This window comes from Salmo trutta, chromosome 2 (genome assembly GCF_901001165.1).
Source record: "Salmo trutta chromosome 2, fSalTru1.1, whole genome shotgun sequence".
Classification (NCBI taxonomy): Eukaryota; Metazoa; Chordata; class Actinopteri; order Salmoniformes; family Salmonidae; genus Salmo; species Salmo trutta.
Window position 1 is genome coordinate 12,207,009 of NC_042958.1, and position 21,105 is coordinate 12,228,113.

General features: G+C 43.8%; 1 protein-coding gene across 1 annotated transcript in view; it reads right to left on the reverse strand.

Annotated features, from left to right (window-relative positions):
• Positions 1-1,282: 1,282 nt before the first annotated feature.
• The window catches only part of prkdc (protein kinase, DNA-activated, catalytic subunit), a 53,899-nt gene continuing 34,076 nt past the window's right edge, over positions 1,283-21,105 (reverse strand). Inside the window, exons 50-86 of the mRNA XM_029694181.1 lie at positions 19,939-20,090; positions 19,678-19,812; positions 19,060-19,171; positions 18,834-18,961; positions 17,035-17,184; positions 16,686-16,859; positions 16,396-16,494; positions 16,102-16,312; positions 15,599-15,782; positions 15,196-15,390; positions 14,868-14,983; positions 14,035-14,166; positions 13,653-13,835; positions 11,553-11,764; positions 11,238-11,376; positions 10,679-10,864; positions 9,447-9,671; positions 9,161-9,269; positions 8,871-8,973; positions 8,598-8,763; positions 8,309-8,483; positions 7,890-8,083; positions 7,615-7,795; positions 7,164-7,324; positions 6,853-7,064; positions 6,427-6,514; positions 6,140-6,283; positions 5,409-5,619; positions 5,213-5,280; positions 4,786-5,006; positions 4,467-4,559; positions 4,251-4,343; positions 3,902-3,973; positions 3,273-3,474; positions 2,778-2,966; positions 2,538-2,677; positions 1,283-2,062 (exon numbers count right to left, since the gene is read on the reverse strand). Of these exons, the coding sequence (XP_029550041.1) occupies positions 1,858-2,062; positions 2,538-2,677; positions 2,778-2,966; positions 3,273-3,474; positions 3,902-3,973; positions 4,251-4,343; positions 4,467-4,559; positions 4,786-5,006; positions 5,213-5,280; positions 5,409-5,619; positions 6,140-6,283; positions 6,427-6,514; positions 6,853-7,064; positions 7,164-7,324; positions 7,615-7,795; positions 7,890-8,083; positions 8,309-8,483; positions 8,598-8,763; positions 8,871-8,973; positions 9,161-9,269; positions 9,447-9,671; positions 10,679-10,864; positions 11,238-11,376; positions 11,553-11,764; positions 13,653-13,835; positions 14,035-14,166; positions 14,868-14,983; positions 15,196-15,390; positions 15,599-15,782; positions 16,102-16,312; positions 16,396-16,494; positions 16,686-16,859; positions 17,035-17,184; positions 18,834-18,961; positions 19,060-19,171; positions 19,678-19,812; positions 19,939-20,090 (5,760 nt within the window). The 3' untranslated portion in view covers positions 1,283-1,857. The remainder of the gene's footprint in view (positions 2,063-2,537; positions 2,678-2,777; positions 2,967-3,272; positions 3,475-3,901; positions 3,974-4,250; positions 4,344-4,466; positions 4,560-4,785; positions 5,007-5,212; positions 5,281-5,408; positions 5,620-6,139; positions 6,284-6,426; positions 6,515-6,852; positions 7,065-7,163; positions 7,325-7,614; positions 7,796-7,889; positions 8,084-8,308; positions 8,484-8,597; positions 8,764-8,870; positions 8,974-9,160; positions 9,270-9,446; positions 9,672-10,678; positions 10,865-11,237; positions 11,377-11,552; positions 11,765-13,652; positions 13,836-14,034; positions 14,167-14,867; positions 14,984-15,195; positions 15,391-15,598; positions 15,783-16,101; positions 16,313-16,395; positions 16,495-16,685; positions 16,860-17,034; positions 17,185-18,833; positions 18,962-19,059; positions 19,172-19,677; positions 19,813-19,938; positions 20,091-21,105) is intronic.

Here is a 21,105-nt window from a genome sequence, read left to right on the forward strand (position 1 = left end):
TACTGGTGGTGCCCCGATCCCGCAGCTGAATCAACTTTAGGAGACGGTCCTGGCACTTGCTGGACTTTCTTGGGCGCCCTGAAGCCTTCACAACAATTGAACCGCTCTCCTTGAAGTTCTTGATGATCCGATAAATGGTTGATTTAGGTGCAATCTTACTGGCAGCAATATCCTCGCCTGTGAAGCCCTTTTTGTGCAAACCAATAATGACGGCACGTGTTTCCTTGCAAGTAACCATGGCTGACAGAGGAAGAACAATGATTCCAAGCACCACCCTCCTTTTGAAACTTCGTCTGTTATTCGAACTCAATCAGCATGACAGAGTGATCTCCAGCCTTGTCCTCGTCAACACTCACAAGTCTGTTAATGAGAGAATCACTGACATGTCAGCTGGTCCTTTTGTGGTAGGGCTGAAATGCAGTGGAAATGTTTTTTTGTGGATTCAGTTCATTTGCATGGCAAAGAGGGACTTTGCAATTAATTGCAATTCATCTGATCACTCTTCATAACATTATGGAGTATATGCAAATTGCCGTCATACAAACTGAGGCAGCAGACTTTGTGAAAATTGTCATTCTCAAAACTTTTGGCCACGACTATTTGAAAATCTATTTCATTTTTTTTTGAACCAACGTTGACTTTATGTAATGGTTAAAGAAGCATTGGGGTTCATGAAACAACTACCGGGATTTACCATTGCTAAAGGACAATGGTTTGACAAATTAAACGGAGAACTTGCTATTTAAACTATGGATATGTTACATGGGTTTAAGAGTATTTAATAACTACTAGCCCTTGATTAATTTGATATAAACTGGGATAACAATATCTTCCCTTATTGTGCACATTTACAAATACTGACCAGACTAATCTGCCTTAATTTAACCCACCATAGACCATTAACTACACTACCTTTAGCTGGGGTTCAAGGTGGAGAAGCATAAAACGTTCAGATAGATATGCTTTGTATAGCACAGTTATGATTCATGTATAGAAACGTGAAATCATGTTAATACTATAGCTATCTGCAACATTCTGAACATTTCACCTTACTGAATACAGCTTGTGTAATTTTTCTGGTGTTTGTCAAATTACTGTAAATGATCAATAGCACAGGACCATGAACTGGAAAATGCATCTACAAACTATCATGGGAAAATGTACTAACTTATGAACCCCCATTATATTTTGACCTAACCCTTTCTATGGTTGTGTATGATCAATAAACATGGACACATCTTATCTTTTGGCTGAGCTACAATGACGACAACCTTGCACAAATGCACATCGAAGGAATGCCGTTTTATTCAATGATTCGCCATGCAGTGCCTTCCAAACAAACAAAAGCCAGTTAAACAATGAAGTGTCTAGTTTGAGAGTGTTAGAATTCATTTACTTTTTTTAAACAATCATAAAAAGACTGAAGACGAGGCTTCATGTACTAACTTCATAATCTATAAGGAACAACATCAGCACAATATCGTGGGCAACAGTCCATTGGCCCTGTTTGAATACTATAGGAACGCATGCTTCCTCGCTCCCTTGAAAAAAAAATCTGATCCTTAAAGGAAAATTCCACCCTAAAACTATAATTTGGTATTTGTTTCATTAGTCCATTGTTGATGTAGCCCCAAAATGTATGTCAGAAATCACGTTTTCAAGATACAGCAGTACTTTGCTTCGTATGACACAAAAGGCGTCATACCGGATGTATTTAGAAAGTGATATTAAACTTGATAGCTGACATGCAAAACATTTTTGTTGAATCAGTGATTACTTCAAGGGAGGGTGTGTTTAAAGTATTCAAACATAGTTAAGTTGTCTCGGAGGGGCCTCATTGGGAGAGATGTGTGCATTTCAGATCCAGGGCTCCCAGCCCACCCAGACCCTCCCCAGAATGTTGGGGTCCATGGCCTGGTCCAAAAGACAGTCCACCTGGCTCTCTACCGACAGGCCGTCGGGGCCCAGCCGGGCACGCACATTATGCTCCTCACTTCCCAATGCCACAGACTGCATGGCCTTGAAGGCAGAGTCCTTCTCAAAACCCAGCTTCAGCTCCTCACTAAAAACAAACGAGAGATTAAGGGTCAGATTCAGCCATCCTACCATAGAAATGTTTAGTAAGGCCGGGATTCAAACAAGCGCTAATAAATGGCTAGTGCGCTGCGATTAACTGATCAGTGATTTCTGCTTTAGCCAACATCAGTGGAGTTTACAGCAAATTGATCTCCGCAAATGTCGGGGAAATTGCCTTTTAAAAGGAAATAATTGTGCAAAGGTCGTTAATCTGCGTTAGACTGAATCCCGGTCAAAGTTCTCATTTATTTTGCACTACTACTGCCTATGCACTACTCTTATTATGCTGATCTCGTCACCATGGTCAAAACAGAGATACTGCAATGCGGGTTTGATTGAATCGAGCTCTTAAGGCATGTATACAAGTAAACCCCCTGACTTTGAAAACCCAATTCAAAACTCCCTGGACACAAAAATCAATGAAAGTTATCCACTGTTTTCCTTGAGGAAATTTTGCCTACCTGGTTATGGTGGCAGGGTTTGCTCCTTCTAGTTTTCTTCTGGCAAAGTTGACTTTCTGTAGAGGGTACCAGTTAATTTCTTTGGTGTTGACGCTCTCGGTCCAGGTGCCTCCCTTCTTCAGCTGTTTCAGCTCAAAGTTCTGAGGGTTAGTGAAAACCAGTTAGTAACATTGTCATCATAATGTACACACATCGTATTAAAGTATTCTTAGATGCTGGGCCCTAGACCTCGTGCATTACCTTCCAGTCCAGAGACGGCTCCTTGACAAACACGTCCATGGTGTTGAGCAGCAGCTCTGGGTTGGCCCTGTAGGCTCTCAACGAATGCACCATCACACTCTGGATCAGGCCTGACTGTTTCATAGGCTGCATCAGATTCACAAACTGCCTCGTCAAGCGGAATGGCATCAGCTCTGGTACGGCGAGGAACTGTGCAAGAAAAAAACGTGTCCAGATTTTCTTAGGGGTAAAGATGTGAACTTGTACAAATATCATTCAAAAAGAAACTACGCTTAACTATATACTCAATGTAATAAACAGCTGCTTGCACATTCAACTCACGAGGCTGCACTATCCACTACACCAGTTAGTCTTAATCCTGGTCCTGGACTCATAAATTGCTTTGATGGTTTAAATCATGTGTGTAGTACAAAGACACAAATGTGGCATAATTAATAAACACTGCTCTACACTATCCCTGCCCTCAAAACCAGACAAAACGTAAGGGGGGCCCACCTGTGTGGCAGAACCAAAGGCGTGGCCAAAGTCGATTCCGATCATACCACCGGTCTCCATGTTGATCATGAAGTTGGAGAGATGACGGTCGCCGATGCCCAGGAGCCATTGGCTGATACACAGCAAAGCATGGGAGCTGGTGAAGTGGGAGCGCAGAGACAGGAAGGCTTCGGGGGTGGTGCTCATCCGGACAAACGCTCTCCTGGAAAAAAGATTGACAACGACCCTTTTTGAATTTGCGGAAGAATCTATGGCCGGCACACACTGGATTAATCTTCTATTACATGTTCACTAACTTTTCATGACATGGATTGTCCCTTGGTATTGGACTGAAGACTGCTCCACTTCAGTGTGCTCTAATGATAATCGATAGGATCAAACCCTTGGGCCCTGTTAATAAACATCCTTCACCCCTCCCTTTCTTGCAGTAAGCACTGATCAAAAACAAATTGATAGGTGTAAACCGTTCTATCACAAACAGTAGCTTTCACCAATCCGGCCATGTCAGATCAGGGATTTCTTCAAGAAAATGAGGAAGGAAGGACTTTAGGTTTGTTTACTAAATGTTACAGCTTGATAGCTGCATCTATACACAATGGTGTGGGTCATTATATAAATTAGAAACCAACCTCAGCAGATCGCCCGGTACAAGCTGTTCTATCTTCATGAAGTTATTGACTGTTTCATTGCGCTTTGCCATCCTGTGATAGATGGCATAAATACATTTAAATGGAAAATTATCTGGAACGGTTATAAAAACAAAAAAACAAAGGCAAAAATGGGATTTATTACAACACAAAACCGAGGATACATATTTACTAGATAAATGCATAATAACAGGGTCAGTGAGTTAACTATGTTTAAGTACAACACAAAGTTCAGTTGACTTCGCACTATTGGTTAGAGCCTGTAACTAAGCGTTTCACTGTAAGGTGTTGTATTCGGCGCACGTGACAAATAAACTTTGATTTGACTTACTTGTAAGACTCAGCATAGCGTCCGATACCTTGTATTTGATGAGCGTCTGACTTGGTGACTTTGGTGAGCCAGTTATCATAGACTTCATTCGGTCTACAGTGAACAAAGACAAAAGGATACATTTTTTTTTTGTCTAGATTGCCAGTGAGATCAGTTGTAGATTCTTCTATGTTTTTGGCATATCTGCTACTACTGGCATATCTGGTACTACTGTACCTCATTACAGTCTGCTGCTCCTCCTCAGTCCTGGTGCGGAGCAGCAAGTCTTTTAGTGTACAGGTATTCTCCATCCACTCAATCAGTCCAATTCTGTAGGGATACATCAAAAACATACTGAAAAATACAGGCGCTGTCTGCTTGGTAAACAGAAAATAACTTCATGACCCCCTGCCACTGCAATACCAGTTGTTCATTTTAAACTGCCACATTTACACAATGATGATTAGTAGTTGAATCACGTGTCGTAGTGATGGATAAAGTATGTTGCCCCTGAGGACTGGGTCGGGAAAACACTTTAAATAAAATGAAAAGCTACCTGGTGGTTATGGGCACCACCTGGTATGTTCGGAGCTGCATTCGGCTGTGGGCGCAGGTGGTGTTCTGGGCCAGGAGGATGTTCATGACGGTGAAGAGCTGTTCGATGCGCTGGTCCTGACGGAGGTCCTCTCCGCCCTTCACCAAAAATGGGTACTCCCGCTCGTCGTCCCCGCGCACGATCAGACGCTTGGGCCGCCGGATGGAGTTCATCACCTTTACCTGGGGACGGATGAACGCAGACACACACAAGTTAAATGAAGTGCTACTACTATTTCCCCTAGATTATATCCATGCCTAGATATAAAAAAGGCCCCCGAAGTAACATTCAGGGTTGCAAACAGAAACACATTCAATTTAAATAGAGGCTAAAGTGAGGGTCAAGAGAACAACAGGAAGTGGAAATAACAGCTGTGGATCATACATACCCTTTCATCAAATCCTGTAATTTTTGCATGATACTCAGGCAAAGGTTTGGATCTGCTGTCATATTGCCCTAAAAGACAAGAGGAGATAAATCACATAGTATTGGTGATCATATATTTTACATAAAGTGACAGCTGGAAAGCAAAATGTCATCACATGCGTAGAACTTGACTTGAGAAATGTTGCATCCCTACTGACCTGGGACTTCCAGCTCGTTCCGGAGTGAGTCGGCTTTGAAGCCGCTCAGCCAGGGGGAGTATTCCTTCAGGTTCCCTGGCTCTTTCCGGAACTTGCACATGGAGATGATCAGGTCTGCCTCCACCTGCCTCAGGAAGGCCTTGTCTCTCCGCTTCTCAAAAAGCTTGGCACCACCACGACCTAACCACTTCTCCACTTCCTTGGCAAATTTCTAGAGTGCACCGAAATGAGAGTGATTTCAGTGGAATACAATAAAATATATCATATACGCTGAGTATACAAAACATTAGGAACACCTTCCTAATATTGAGTTGCACACCCTTTTGTGCTCAGAACAGCCTCAATTCGTCAGGGCATGGACTATACAAGGTGTCGATAGTGTTCGACAGGGATGCTGGCCCATGTTGACTCCAATGCTTCCCACAGTTGTGAAGCATCTCAAGGATGATCAATGGAAACAGGATGCACCTGAGCATTTTGAGTCTCATAGCAAAGGGTCTGAATACTGATGTAAATAAGGCATCTGTTTTTTATTTTTAATACATTTTGAAACATTTCTACGGGGTATTGTGTGTAGGTTGATGAGAATAAAAAATGTGAATAATTAGAATAAGGCTGTAACATAAAATGTGGAAACAGTAAAGGGGTCTGAATTCTATCTGAATGCACTGTATATGACAAGTATACCTGTAGCTGTGTTTTTTTTTTTAATGATATGTAAAGATGCCAACCTGTATAAACTTCTGGCGGAATGCGCCAAGGCCTTGTGACTTCTGATCGCAGAGGGAAGAATACATTTCTTCATACATGTTCCTCATCCTCTTCTTATCGAAACTCGTTTTCTCACATTCAGTTTTTACATCGTTCCACCAATCCTGTGACAGTCACATGACAATGTTATCAGAATCTACACCTCAAAATCTACACCTCAAAATGAACTGAGAAGAATCAACAACCACTGATGACCGCAATAAGAAAATGGTTCACTTGTTGTTTCAATGTTGTAATCATCAACCACCTTGAAAAGCATCTCAGGGTTTGTTAGCTGCTGGAGGGCATCAACAAAGTCCCGCACAGCACCCCCTTTATCCAATAGGGTCTTGAGCCTGTCCAACACACACATCAACCGTAGCAGTTATTATACAGTTAGTATGAAATACCAATTATTCCTAGTGGTGCTTGTTACAATGAATCCCAAAGGTATAGGCTAGGTTATGAGCAGATGTCATTTTTGAATAAACTCCATGTAGGTAAATAGCGGACTGTAACATAAAGCGTAATAAAATAACTGTAGTGAACACTGAACTGTTCCGCATTGTTTGATACTGGATCCATCTCTAGTAACACAATTTGTTACTATGTGATGCTATGATTCAAAATTCAGCGTCCATGGTCTTTTGGCGAGCTGAGTAGACTGTTTGCCAGGGTGGAAGCAGTACAGTACCTGTCGACAAACTCCTGGTGTTTGTGTCCACTGGCCGAGTCCTCAAAGTGGTAGCTCTCACTGCTGATCATGTAGGGGTAGACCAGCGCCTGGGGGTAGCACTCTGCAATCTGACCAATCATATGCTGCACCGCTACCGCCTCGGGCTTGTCCAACAAGGCCATCATCTGACTGATCCAGCCAATCAACAGCCAGCAGGGCACTGTCACCATCTGTCAACCACAACATGGGAACCTTGAGCTGCTAAACAAAGCTATAGTATTTTGAGGAAAAGCTTTCTTATGGAAATCGGATCCTAGTTGGCTCCCTACCTCTTTGGCCATGAGGTCCAGAGTCTCAGCAGGGTAGAGCTCGATGATCTGCAGGAGACGGGGGAACTTGAGCCGGGCCTCTTCTGAGTTCAGCTTCAGGGCTTTGAGTATGCTCTCTACCACGTGAACAGGCAGGGTGGCCAGCTCAGGGAACTCACTAACTACAAGACAACATCCAGATAGACACGTTAGTAGTGATTAGACGATTAGTCACTGCCTAAACAGCAATACGGGTACATTACTGTGTCTAATAGTTGGTTTCCCTAACTAAATGTCAGTCCCATTTCAGCTGGAATCTACTAAGACATTATACAATGACAACTGGTACTGTCTGGTGCTTAACAAAACTCAGCGTAACAATTACATCTAACCAGGGACCAAATCGTACATAGTGATACACTCATCTTTCCAGGAAACTAGGGCTAAAGTCAGAGGTGCTGGAGGGACTCACTGTTACTGCTTTGCTCCTCTTCACGCAATCTTTGGTCACAGAAGTTTGCCAGAGCCATGTAGGCCTCGACGATGCCGCTGGTGTCTAAACACTCCTGAGTGTAGGACTGGACTTCCTCATCCGCCCTCCTCACGGCACCACTGAACAACTCCAGAGCTTGCATCTGCAGCCCTACCACTGCCTGCACAAAGAGTTAGAAATGTTCTGATGTGGCACGGAATTCATCTTTTTGAAAACATATAGCAGGTTACAAACGATGCCCCATAATTGTATACCTTCTGCTGACTAGCTGTCGAGGAAGATCCAGCTAGCTGCAGAACTCGGTCTGCCTTCTCTCTCCCGATGCTCTCCAGAACCGAGGGGCTCCTGCTCACAGCCGAGGCCATGATGTGGTAGGACGTTCCCAACAGGATCCTCTGGTCTCTGAAAACATGGCCGCTGGCACTCTGGCACTCGGCCTGAAGGTCATCTATAGAGGACAAGACTGAACGTAAGGGCTGCACCACATCACGTTGAGGCAACATGCACCCATTTTTCTTAACAAACTTGCTCAATGAATAAAATTAAGATTTATGTAGCCCTTTTTACAACACTTGAGGAGCTCAATCAAACTCAGGCAAATGGTTTGGACAATATTGATCCCAGGTCAGTCCATAACCGGCCATAACGGACCTCCAAGTATCCATGATCTTACCCAGCAGTGGGATAGCTTTCAGCATGGTGGCGATCTGCTCCACGGGCCCTTGAGCCAGGCTGCGTTTGTGGCTGAAGCGGCTGAAGCTGTGGACCCAGCGTAGCAGCCAGCCTCTCTGTGTCTTGGCCTCTCGGTGGAGCTCCTTCAGCAGCTTGGTGGCTACAGGGAAGTTGCTCTGGAATGACAAAGCATTTTAAAAAGGTGCAATGTGTCACTTCCTGTGTGGCCACGGGAGGACATCCACAACGGACAATGATCAAACAAAAACACAGACAGACTAAGATCTTACCTGATTCCAAGCGCTGTCAGCCATGCATAGCTTCATGCTAAACTTGCAGTCCTTGACGATAGTGTTGAGGTCCTGGGCTTGGTCCTGCTCTGCCCCGTCCACCTCCATGGTGTCACTAGGGGCCTGGTTGCTGAGCTTCTCGCATATCTTGTCCAGGAAGAAACATCTGGACCACGGGCAGATAGAAGGGGATATTTTGACAGTACAAAGAAACCACACACACCCTGAATTATAGACACATTTTCTTCAACAAAACAAAACAAAAACTCTTACCGAGACGTAATGATATCATCCCATACATTCATTGGATCCATTTTGGTGTCAGGGTAGCGGTCAATCCATCGTCTAATGAGGTTTTGTAGGGAGTTAATGGAAACTACGACAAAAAGAGATAAATAGAACATATATTTTGTCACCTATGCAGGATATTATGGTGAATCAAAATAGCGAGATAGCTCAGTGGACTAACGCCGGTGACCCGGGTTCCAACCCCAGTTACTCACGAAATAGCAAGATGATATTGGTGCCTAAGATCAAAATTAGCGCGATTGGAGGAAACTCACCCTCTCCAGTGATGAACTGGAGGAAGTCCTGGATCTCTGTCAACGCCTGCACCGACTGCAGAATGGTCAGCCGGCTACGGTTCAGCAGAGTGTCCACACTAGAGTAATTCTTCACAGAGACATGAGAGAGGAAATGTACAAGTGAGGGGAGTGTGATCAGGTTCCTTCATATTTAAATGAGAATTGACTTTGTCTGCACTACTCCATCAACATTAACCATGTTTCCTACAATCCTTCCCCCCTCACACACTAGCAGTAACTAGCAGTAACGTGTGGTGCCACTGACCTGCATGAAGACCTGCAAGCAGTTGTTGGCGTAATACTTGGCGCGGTCGTAGTCCTCCTGCAGGATGTAGAGTAGGCTGAGTTCCTGGCTGTAGTGGCTCTCCAGCAGGGCCTTGCGCTCTTCCACCTTCATGGCGCTGTCCACAAAGCTGAGCAGAGCCTGGTCCCTCTCCCCCAGCTGCAGCTGCTTCAACATACTGCGCATCATATACTGCAGGTATGTTTCCTGTCAAAAGCCAACACACACATTAATGACTACAATCCATCGCGCAAGTCAAAAGCCAACACACACATTCATGACTACAATCCATCGCGCAAGTCAAAAGCCAACACACACATTCATGAATACAATCCATCGTGCAAGTCAAAAGCCAACACACACATTCATGACTACAATCCATCGCGCAAGTCAAAAGCCAACACACACATTCATGACTACAATCCATCGTGCAAGTCAAAAGCCAACACACACATTCATGAATACAATCCATCGTGCAAGTCAAAAGCCAACACACACATTAATGACTACAATCCATCGCGCAAGTCAAAAGCCAACACGCACATTAATGACTACAATCCATCGTGCAAGTCAAAAGCCAACACACACATTAATGACTACAATCCATCGCGCAAGTCAAAAGCCAACACACACATTCATGACTACAATCCATCGCGCAAGTCAAAAGCCAACACACACATTAATGACTACAATCCATCGTGCAAGTCAAAAGCCAACACACACATTCATGAATACAATCCATCGTGCAAGTCAAAAGCCAACACGCACATTCATGACTACAATCCATCGCGCAAGTCAAAAGCCAACACACACATTCATGACTACAATCCATCGTGCAAGTCAAAAGCCAACACACACATTCATGAATACAATCCATCGTGCAAGTCAAAAGCCAACACGCACATTCATGAATACAATCCATCGCGCAAGTCAAAAGTCAACACACACATTAATGACTACGATCCATCGCGCAAGTCAAAAGCCAACTGCTACTGTAGGTAGCTTTGATATAGTACATACAGACTATAAATAGACTAAATAAAAGCAAATACAACATTTTGTTGCTCGTCATTTATTCTGTGATCCCTCCTTACCCCATAGGAAGTCCCACCCAGTTGACTACTTTAAAAATGGTGAAAGGCTTCAATGGCACAACTCATGCTAAAACAGGCTTTTTGGCAAGCCCTCTATCCAACTCTGTGGGATGGGATTACCTGATAGAAGGGTTCTGCCCACATCTTGTCCAGGTTGACTGGCTGTTCCTGGTCGATGTTGACGATAGAGCAGTACTGCAGAGACTTCCACTCTGTCAGATGGCTGTATGCCTCCAGGGCCGCCATTTCCCAGAAGTCCTTCTCTGTGTCCGTGGGCTCGCCGTCACTCCACTCCGTGTTGAGCGCCTGCCGCGTTGAGGAACATCAATGTGAGCATCAACGTTAAAAGGTGTTACATTTGGTAACACTTTTTATATACCACCTGTGTGTAATGCAATATGACTGCATGTATAGCCTTTAATGCAGTTACGATTACTGTTGTAAGGAGCGGTGAGCTGTTATGAACGCTGTTATGAATGCTTATAAGTCTTATAATACACTATGGGGTGATAGAGTAACAGGAGTACCATCTACTCCAGGACACTTAAAAACATTGATTTGTTGGATGTTGGATCTGTATTCCTTTTACACACATGTACTTACACAAATAATCACATCTCAATGAGACAATTGAATTAAAATCAGCTGGACTTGATCAACATTCTTCTCAATGCATTACCTCGTTGTAGAGCCTCACTGCCTCAGCATAGTTGCTGCTGGCTTCCGCTTGCAGAGCAGTGCATGTGATGGACTTGGTCCCAATCTTGCCGCCAAAGATCCCCCGAACGACATCGTAGTCTCCTAGAGATCTGTAGAGTCTGGAGGAGAAAAAAAAGGAAAAACAATACCACATCAAATTCAAATGTATAGTGCTGTATTAGATGAGGTGTGTGTGTGTGTGTGTACAGCTAAAACATTTTCAAAAAGGGCAGAAATAAATCCAACCTATAATTAGGATTCCCTTTAATTAGATGCTCAAACTACCGTTACATACTTTGCCAGATGAATCCATTTCTCTGTGTCTGGAGGGACCTCTTTGCGTCCGCCGCGGACCCGTTTGGCAGGGGGCTCTTCGGGGCTGCAGCCCTGGACCAAGCCCTCCTCCAGCAGCAGGATGCCAGTGGGCTGCTGGAGGCTGGCAAGGCAGCTGGAGCTCACTGCTGCAGGCTGCATCTGGAGCAGATCCTTGTGCTGGTAGCTCATGTCCTGCAAACACACAAACACACCAGTCATCTTGCAAATAATCTTGTTCACTGGGTATTTCTGTGAATGCATCACATTTCTTCTTACTGTATGCAATGAATAATACATGCACGCCCACAACACACAGTTGAAGTCGGAAGTTTACATACACCTTAGCCAAATACATTTAAACTCAGATTTTCACGATTCCAGACATTTAATCCTAGTAAAAATTCCCTGTCTTAGGTCAGTTAGGATCACCAATTTATTTTAAGAATGTGAAATGTCAGAATAATAGTAGAGAGAATGATTTATTTCAGCTTTTATTTCTTTCATCACATCCCCAGTGGGTCATATGTTTACATACACTCAATTAGTATTTGGTAGCATTGCCTTTAAATTGTTTAACTTGGGTCAAACGTTTCGGGTAGCCTTCCACAAGCTTCCCACGATAAGTTGGGTGAACTTTGGCCCATTCCTCCTGACAGAGCTGGTGTAACTGAGTCAGGTTTGTAGGCCTCCTTGCTCGCACATGCTTTTTCAGTTCTGCCCTCACATTTTCTATAGGATTAAGGTCAGGGCTTTGTGGTGGCCACTCCAATACCTTGACTTTGTTGTCCTTAAGCCATTTTGCCACATCTTTGGAGGTGTGCTTGGGGTCATTGTTCATTTAAAAGACCCATTTGCGACCAAGCTTTAACTTCCTGACTGATGTCTTGTGATGTTGCTTCAATATATCCACATCATTTTCCTTCCTCATGGTGTTATCCATATTGTGAAGTGCACCAGTCCCTCCTGCAGCAAAGCACCACCACAACATGATGCTGCCACCCCGGTGCTTCACGGTTGGGATGGTGTTCCCTCAGCTTGCAAGCCTCCCCCTTTTTCCTCCAAACATAACGATGGTCATTATGGCCAAACAGTTCTATTTTTATTTCATCAGACCAGAGGACATTTCTCCAAAGAGTACAATCTTTGTCCCCATGTGCAGTTGCAAACCGTAGTCTGGCTTTTTTATGGCGAGTTTGGAGCAGTGGCTTCTTCCTTGCTGAGCGGCCTTTCAGGTTGTGTTGATATTACACTCGTTTTACTGTGGATACAGATATTTTGTACCGGTTTCCTCCAGCATCTTCACAAGGTCGTTTGCTGTTGTTCTGGGATCGATTTGCACTTTTCACACCAAAGTACGTTCATCTCTAGGAGACAGAACGCGTCTCCTTCCTGAGCGGTATGACGGCTACGTGGTCCCATGGTGTTTATACTTGCGTGCTATTGTTTGTACAGATGAATGTGGTACCTTCAGGAGTTTGGAAATTGCTCCCAAGGATGAACCAGACTTGTGGAGGTCTGCAATTGTTTTTCTGTGGTTTTGGCTGATTTATTTTGATTTTCCCATGATGTCAAGCAAAGAGGCACTGAGTTTGAAGGTAGGCCTTGAAATACATCCACAGGTACACCTCCAATTGACTGAAATAATGTAAATTAGCCTATCAGAAGCTTCTAAAGCCATGACATCATTTTCTGTAATTTTCTAAGTTGGTTAAAGGCACAGTCAACTTTGTGTATGTAAACTTCTGACCCACTGGAATTGTGATACAGTGAATTATAAGTGAAATAATCTGTCTGTAAACAATTGTTGGAAAAATGACTTGTGTCATGCACAAAGTAGATGTCCTAACCGACTTGCCAAAACTATAGTTTGTTAACAAGAAATGTATGTTGTGGTTGAAAAACGAGTTTTAATGACTCCAACCTAAGTGTATGTAAACTTCCTACTTCAACTGTAGCAGAGATGGCAAAGATTCAAGTGTTACAAATGCACATGCCAACATATGAGAAACATTCCACAATAATACTAAAATAACTGAACCATCCTCTACACACAGTGAAAAAAACGTGAGAAGTCTCGAACCTGCACACATGCAACAAAAGGAGGAAAGTAAAGGGTACTCTTGCTTAGGAACCCGTTCATATCCCTCAGTAGCTCCTCCTTGATCCTCTTCTTCTCCTCAGTAGACTTCTCCAAGCCGTCCATTTCTTGCAGGACACCAGCAAACAGAGAGCTGAACAACTGCTTGGCCAGAGTGGGATCTCTCTGGGGAAAGACATTTAGAATAAAATGAAATAGATGAGAACTTGAGTCCAGTTCTGATGAGATGGAAATGTGTGTTCTGCTCTCCCACAACACAGAGCACTACTTTTTACCCAAAGTGAAATGTTAAATCAAAAGTAAAGTGAGTACAGTAAATGAAAGTGACGTAACAGTAGGTTGGCCATCCAGAGGTGGGACAGACCTGTGCCAGAGCCTGCAGGGGAGCGATGAGGCTACTGTGCTGGATCTGGATATCAGGCAAGTCTCCTGATCTGTAGCTGCGGTACAGAGTGACCTGGGCCTCCTTTCTTAGCCTCTGGTCGGCCATCTTGTCCTAAGTTAACACATAACCCGGCCAGTTTCAGGTAAGTGGAAGACAAAATGGCAGCATAAAACTCAAGCAAAAAAAGATCTAAATGCAGATAACTACAAATACAGAACAAATATGGATTTGATCTACACTGTGTACAAAACATTAGGAACACCTGCTCTTTCAGGCTGACCAGATGAAACCAGGTAATAGCTATGATCACTTATTGAGGTCACCTGTTAAATCCACTTCAAAATCAGTGTAGATGAAGAGAAGTTAAAGACAGTTAAGACAGGTTAAAGAAGGATTTTTAAGCCTCGAGATACGGATTGTGTGCCGTTCAGAGGGTGAATGGCAAGACAAAATATTTAAGTGCCTTTGAACAGGGTATGGTAGTAGGTGCCAGGCGCACTGGTTTGAGTGTATCAAAAACTGCAACGCTACGGAGTTTCTCACGCTCAACAGTTTCCCCGTGTGTATCAAGAATGGTCCATCACCCAAAACACATCCAGCCAACTTGACAACTGTGGGAAGCATTCGAGTCAACATGGGCCAACATCCCTGTGGAATGTTTTTGACACCTTGTAGAGTCCATTCCCCGACGAATTGAGGCTGTTCTGAAGGCAAAAGGGGGGGTGCAACTCAATATTAGGAAGGTGTTCCTAGTGTTTTGTACACTCTGTGTATAACCCCTTCACTTAAAAAGGGTCTTTCTTGACGCTTGCCTTCTCCTGTCTCTGGTGGCGTATTTCCTTCTTGGCGAAGCCCAAGCTGACTTTTTCTTGGTCCTTGAGGAAGCGTCTCCTCAGCCTCAGGATGTCGGCGCGTTGCTCACTCTGAGCTGTTGAAGAGAAGCAGACAAACAGGACATTGACAGCTGATAGACATACAGTATCCATAAGTGCACACAACGGAAAACATTCGGAGAAAAATGTTTTCTTTGCAATGAAACAAAAAATGATGTCCTGGTCCATGTTCATTCTGAGACTATTGTGTTATCACTGTTAAAGAAAAGGAATAACATCAAATGGAGGTATGAAACTTGAGACTAGCCTTTGCTGCGGCTGTCACCCTCGTCAGAAGGCGAGGCGAGGCGCCTGGTGCCAAAGCCTTCCCCGGTGGGCCTCCAAGCAGCCGGCTTCTTCTTGTCGAACACGAGTAGGGCGGAAAGGGACTCAGAGGACAGCGAGTACTCAGCCAGGGTGTCCACGCTGCTGCCGGTCAACCAGTTATAGGCGGAGCGCCGGCCTGAAATACAGGGAAACAAAACAATATAAAACGCACGTAACCACACAAAAAACACAAATATGCTAAACACTATCAAAGAGTTAACTCAAATGTATAGCTAACAATTAGTTAGTTACAGCTGGTTAGTCATAGCTAACTCACACCCATACCCCAACCAACTGAATACCTCAGTTTCAAAAGCTTTTTGAAGGAAAGGGGACGTACATACCTGCAGCTTGAGTCTGGCTGAACTCCAATGAGCCTTGTGTTGCTCGGAGCTGGTTCCTCACGGTCCCTGGTTGAGACGTGGAGCTCTCCGGGCCCTGCGTGGCTCCCTGTGTGGCTTGAGTTTCCACAAACATCGGGGTTAGGATGGTGCTCCTGAGACGCCAGTTCGAATCAATCACGTAGTCCTTTAAGAGAGAGAAAACGTCATCAAAACACTTTGCTCTACAGTCTTATTGCAGATTTCCCCACAGTAGTAGATGTTTGTGTCTTTTGTGATCATGTGTGGAATTCACATTTAAATCTAATAAACCTGAAAAGATACATTTGAATGTACTTTTCTGTCACATTGTTTTGTTAAAGTACATCTATCAAAATGTGCATTCTTTGCAGGCAGAAGCCTATATTAGTCACTTCATAGAAATAGAATGTTCTCAAAATAACAATCCAGAAAGAATGATCTAGAAATAAGTTATTTGATTTCAACGGTGGTCACAGTCTCCTGACCTGGAACTTGCACTCGGACAGCGGGTACTCAAACATGTTGCGTGTGTAGTCTGGACTCTGGCTAGTCATCTCCAGGAGCAGGTTAGTGGCCAGACTGAGGAAGTGTTCCTCGATGCGACTAGAGTATAGAGAGTGCAGCAACGCCAGCATGCGCTCTAGCGTGGCTTTGGGCAGGCGCTTCTCGTGGCTCCAGAAGTTACGCACGTACAGCCTGCAGATTGAGGGGAGGCAGAATGCTACAGACACTACTTATTGATCAATGACTTTTATGCCACGTGTAAGATAAGTACTTACTGCAGCCCTTGGTTTCCATCGGTAAGTCCCTGAAGCAGGGTTTCCTTTGCCTCGTTGAACACTTCCACCGAAACACTGTCAGACTGACTCTCTACATCACTGAAAACAAATGACTTCGTTATCCTTTCACAATCATTCCATCAGTAATTTCCCGAGCATCAACATTAGAGCAATTATAGGGGCATAGTGGTGGGGCCCAAATAGGAACTAAAATGTTGTTATGTGTGAATGTGAGGCATGGCGATTGAATCAATGCGGTGAGGCTATCCTAAAATGAGCACTGTACCAACCTGTAGTTATCCTGAATCCACATGAGGATGTCGTACATCCTCTCTCTGCAGGCCGGGGAGGGGTGGGAGATGAATGCTGTGACGGCCCCCAGGACCTCCTGGAGCTCCGCTGGCTTCAGCTTGGCCAGGATCTTGTGGATGATGTCCAGACACACTCTCTGTCTCACCTCATCCCTAGGAGAACGGCAACAACGTCATGTGGTTTCTACCGGAGTTTATGTGTGTCACTGATTAAGGCTGGTCCTGGACTAAAAAGCAATTACACTGGAGATTCTCCAATTGACCATGCTTTTTAGTCCAGGCCTCATGTGTGTGTGTGTGTGTGTGTGTGTGTGTGTAGGGGGCAAACCTGTGGGCCATGATCTGGGTGAATCCCTTGGTCTTCAGCAGCAGGTAGATGTCTGGGATGACGTCGGCCCGGCTGAAAACACACTCCAGACAGTGGGTCTTCAACATGCCGTGCAGCTTCGGCAGCAGGTAGGACACTACGTTGACAAACCTAATATAGACACACAAGTGTGCACACACACACACATTATTGTAAGTCAAATCAAAATCAACTTTATTTATCACGTGAACAGGATACAACAGGTGTAAACAGTACAGCGAAATGTTTACAAACTCTCATACAGTGAGGGAAAAAAGTATTTGATCCCCTGCTGATTTGGTACGTTTGCCCACTGACAAAGAAATGATCAGTCTATAATTTTAATGGTAGGTTTATTTGAACAGTGAGAGACAGAATAACAACAAAAACATCCAGAAAAAAGCATGTGAAAAATGTTATAAAATTTGCATTTTACTGAGGGAAATAAGTATTTGACCCCTCTGCAAAACATGACTTAGTACTTGGTGGCAAAACCCTTGTTGGCAATCACAGAGGTGAGATGTTTCTTGTAGTTGGCCACCAGGTTTGCACACATCTCAGGAGGGATTTTGTCCCACTCCTCTTTGCAGATCTTCTCCAAGTCATGAAGGTTTCGAGGCTGACGTTTGACAACTCGAACCTTCAGCTCCCCCCACAGATTTTCTATGGGATTAAGGTCTGGAGACTGGCTAGGCCACTCCAGGACCTTAATGTGCTTCTTCTTGAGCCACTCCTTTGTTGCCTTGGCCGTGTGTTTTGGGTCATTGTCATGCTGGAATACCCATCCACGACCCATTTTCAATGCCCTGGCTGAGGGAAGGAGGTTCTCACCCAAGATTTGACGGTACATGGCCCTGTCCATCGTCCCTTTGATGCGGTGAAGTTGTCCTGTCCCCTTAGCAGAAAAACACCCCCAAAGCAACTGTTGTCACCTTCTCACCAAGCTGCTTGGCGATGGTCTTGTAGCCCATTCCAGCCTTGTGTAGGTCTACAATCTTGTCCCTGACATCCTTGGAGAGCTCTTTGCTCTTGGCCATGGTGGAGAGTTTGGAATCTGATTGATTGATTGCTTCTGTGGACAGGTGTCTTTTTTACAGGTAACAGGCTGCGGTTAGGAGCACTCCCTATAAGACTGTGCTCCTAATCTCAGCTCGTTACCTGTATAAAAGACACCTGGGAGCCAGAAATCTTTCTGATTGAAAGGGGGTCAAATACTTATTTCCCTCATTAAAATGCAAATCAATTTATAACATTTTTGACATGCGTTTTTTTCTGGATTTTTTGTTGTTATTCTGTCTCTCACTGTTCCAATAAACCTACCATTAAAATTATAGACTGGTAATTTCTTTGTCAGTGGGCAAATGTACAAAATCAGCAGGGGATCAAATACTTTTTTCCCTCACTGTAAAGCTGCTTTGTGTATTTAGAAAGTAGCTTTGTGTATTAAAATAACTGGGTAAATTGCCCAGATTTGATTAGAGCAAACCAGCCAGGAAGTCTTCCTCCAGAATCCATTCTAATTGAGGTGACCCGATGTTTATCTACAAATATTTGTAATCTTTGCCATTTCCTAACAAAAGGAGCATTATGAAAGTAAGTTGGAAATGTATGACAGTGAAGGAGTGCAGCTTCACTTTTAACCCAGTTAATTTTGTATCCAGTGAATTGGCTAAATTATTTACTTCAGTTTTGGCACCTAAGGCACTGATGGACTTGGACTGAACTAGCTTACTAGATCATGGTGTTTCAGGAAGTTACAAGATTAAAAACACTACTCTTACCGGTCCATAAAGGGAGGAAAGTGCTTGGAAACTTTGCTCAAGCAGATAATGAATTTGTCATCCAGGTCTTTTTTCTTCAGATCTGTTAATTTATTTACAGTGAGACTGAGCAGCGATGCATCAGGTTGCTGAAAGAAAGAAAGAACACGTTGAATCATGTTCAAATAAAAAGTAAATGAAGTCCATCATTTGGGTTTAGGATTATCAAGACGACAAGTTTACATACACTGTCCTTTTCAGTTATGTTCTTCAAGATAAGACCGATGATCTCAGCGGCTGCAGAGTAGACCTCCTTATATCTGGTGAAGGCCAGGTTGTTGGTCAGGGACTGGATATACCTGCAACACATTTCACATAGTCAGGCCTTATTCACTGAAACACTCAGTACCCTCATTCAATGCAACACTCACAATGGAGGAATGGGTTCTCAATCACGTTTACCAGGTAAAATAAGGTCAACAATAGTAAGGTAAATCATGCTATAATACTACTCCTAATAATACTAATAGTCATCATCATCATTATCATAACGACAATCATCATCACCACCACCATCATAATAATCTTCTTCATCATAACTACAATCATCATCATCATAATAACGACAATCATTATCACCACCATCATAATAATCTTCTTCATCATAACCACAATTATCATCATCATCACCACCACCATCATAATAATCTTCATCACCACCACAATCCCCATCATCATAACCACAATCATGCTCATCATCATCATCATCATAACCACAATCATGCTCATCATGCTCATCATCTTCTATCTAATCAGCTGATGCATTCGTTTACTTTCTCGACAGACACACAGGTTGCCCATTTACCTGTCGTACTCGATATCACACTTCCTGGCATCGTAGGCAGGGAGGCTGTTGGCCAGAACGATGCCCAGCAGCTGGAGTCCTATTGAGTTATCTTTACTGTTTGGGTCTGTGCCGCAGAAACGCTCGTAGATCAGGCTGAGCAACAAAGAGGACGCATGTTGATATTAAAAGGATAGTTCACTTTTTTTTAAGAAGGTTTTCAAAAGCTTGGGGAAATCAGTGGGAAAGGAAATTAAATGCTTGTACTAGGGTCATTCTCACTTGTAGGGCACGTCCAGACAGTCCTTCCAGCACTCCACCACAGTGCGAATGATCTCCAGGTTGTGTCTGAAGACGGGCCTCTTGGGGTGGAAGCTGTTCCTCATCAGGAACTCCAGCAGACGATTGGCCAGGACTTCATCTCTGGTGTTGCCCTGGGATAACAAAAAAAAGACTGTATTGCAATATTTCCCCTATGGGGGGGGGGGGGGGGGGGGGGGGGCAAAATCATAGTAGGGGAAACAATGCTGTATTGGAAGTACACGACATGACCAAAAGTATGTGGACGACTGCTCATCGGACATCTCATTCCAATGTCATGGGCATTAATATGGAGTTGGTAAATATTTTGCTGCTATAACAGCCTCCACTCTTCTGGGAAGGCTTTCCACTAGATGTTGGAACATTGCTGCGGGGACTTGCTTCCATTCAGCCACAAGAGCATTACTGAGGTCGGGGCACTGATGTTGGGCGATTAAGCCTGGCTCGCGTTCCAATTCATCCCAAAGGTGTTCGATGGGGTTGAGGTCAATGTTCCCTCTTAGCTGAGCGCAGACGTGCAGTAGCCCAAGACTGCCGCGCTGGGAACACCGCACAGAGCTTGGAAGAAATATCAGCCCACGTAGAGAAGCACGAGATTGAACTTCATTCAACTTTCTAGAGTTTTCCCTGTTAGTTAACACCATCAACGTTTCCCTTTACTATGGCAATTGTGATCGAATCAACACCATATTAGCCATTTACTATGCAACATACCGAAACAAAACAAACTATGCAAGAGATTTTGTCTTAGGTAGAATGCATCAAAGTAAGGTGCAGCATAACCATTCAGAGCTGCAGAATGCCTATATGCAAATAGACCATTGCCATATGGATCTGTGCCATTTACTTTGAACTGGACTGTGTTTACAGCTGTAGTCGTGAGTAGATGTGCATGTTTTGAGATCAAAGCAAGAGCTGCATGTAGCCAGTGAGTTAATAGCCTAGTTATAGATAATTTGTAGACAGCAATAGGAGAGTGATTGCTTCCTACAAGAGCACAAAACATGTACAATTTTCTTTGAAAAGAGAGTCAGGCAAAAAGTTTTTTTTTGTCTTAAAGGGGCAGTGTTGTATTTTGAGACAGGCTTGAATAAGCTAAATAGCCAACAGGCAGAAGGTACCATAATT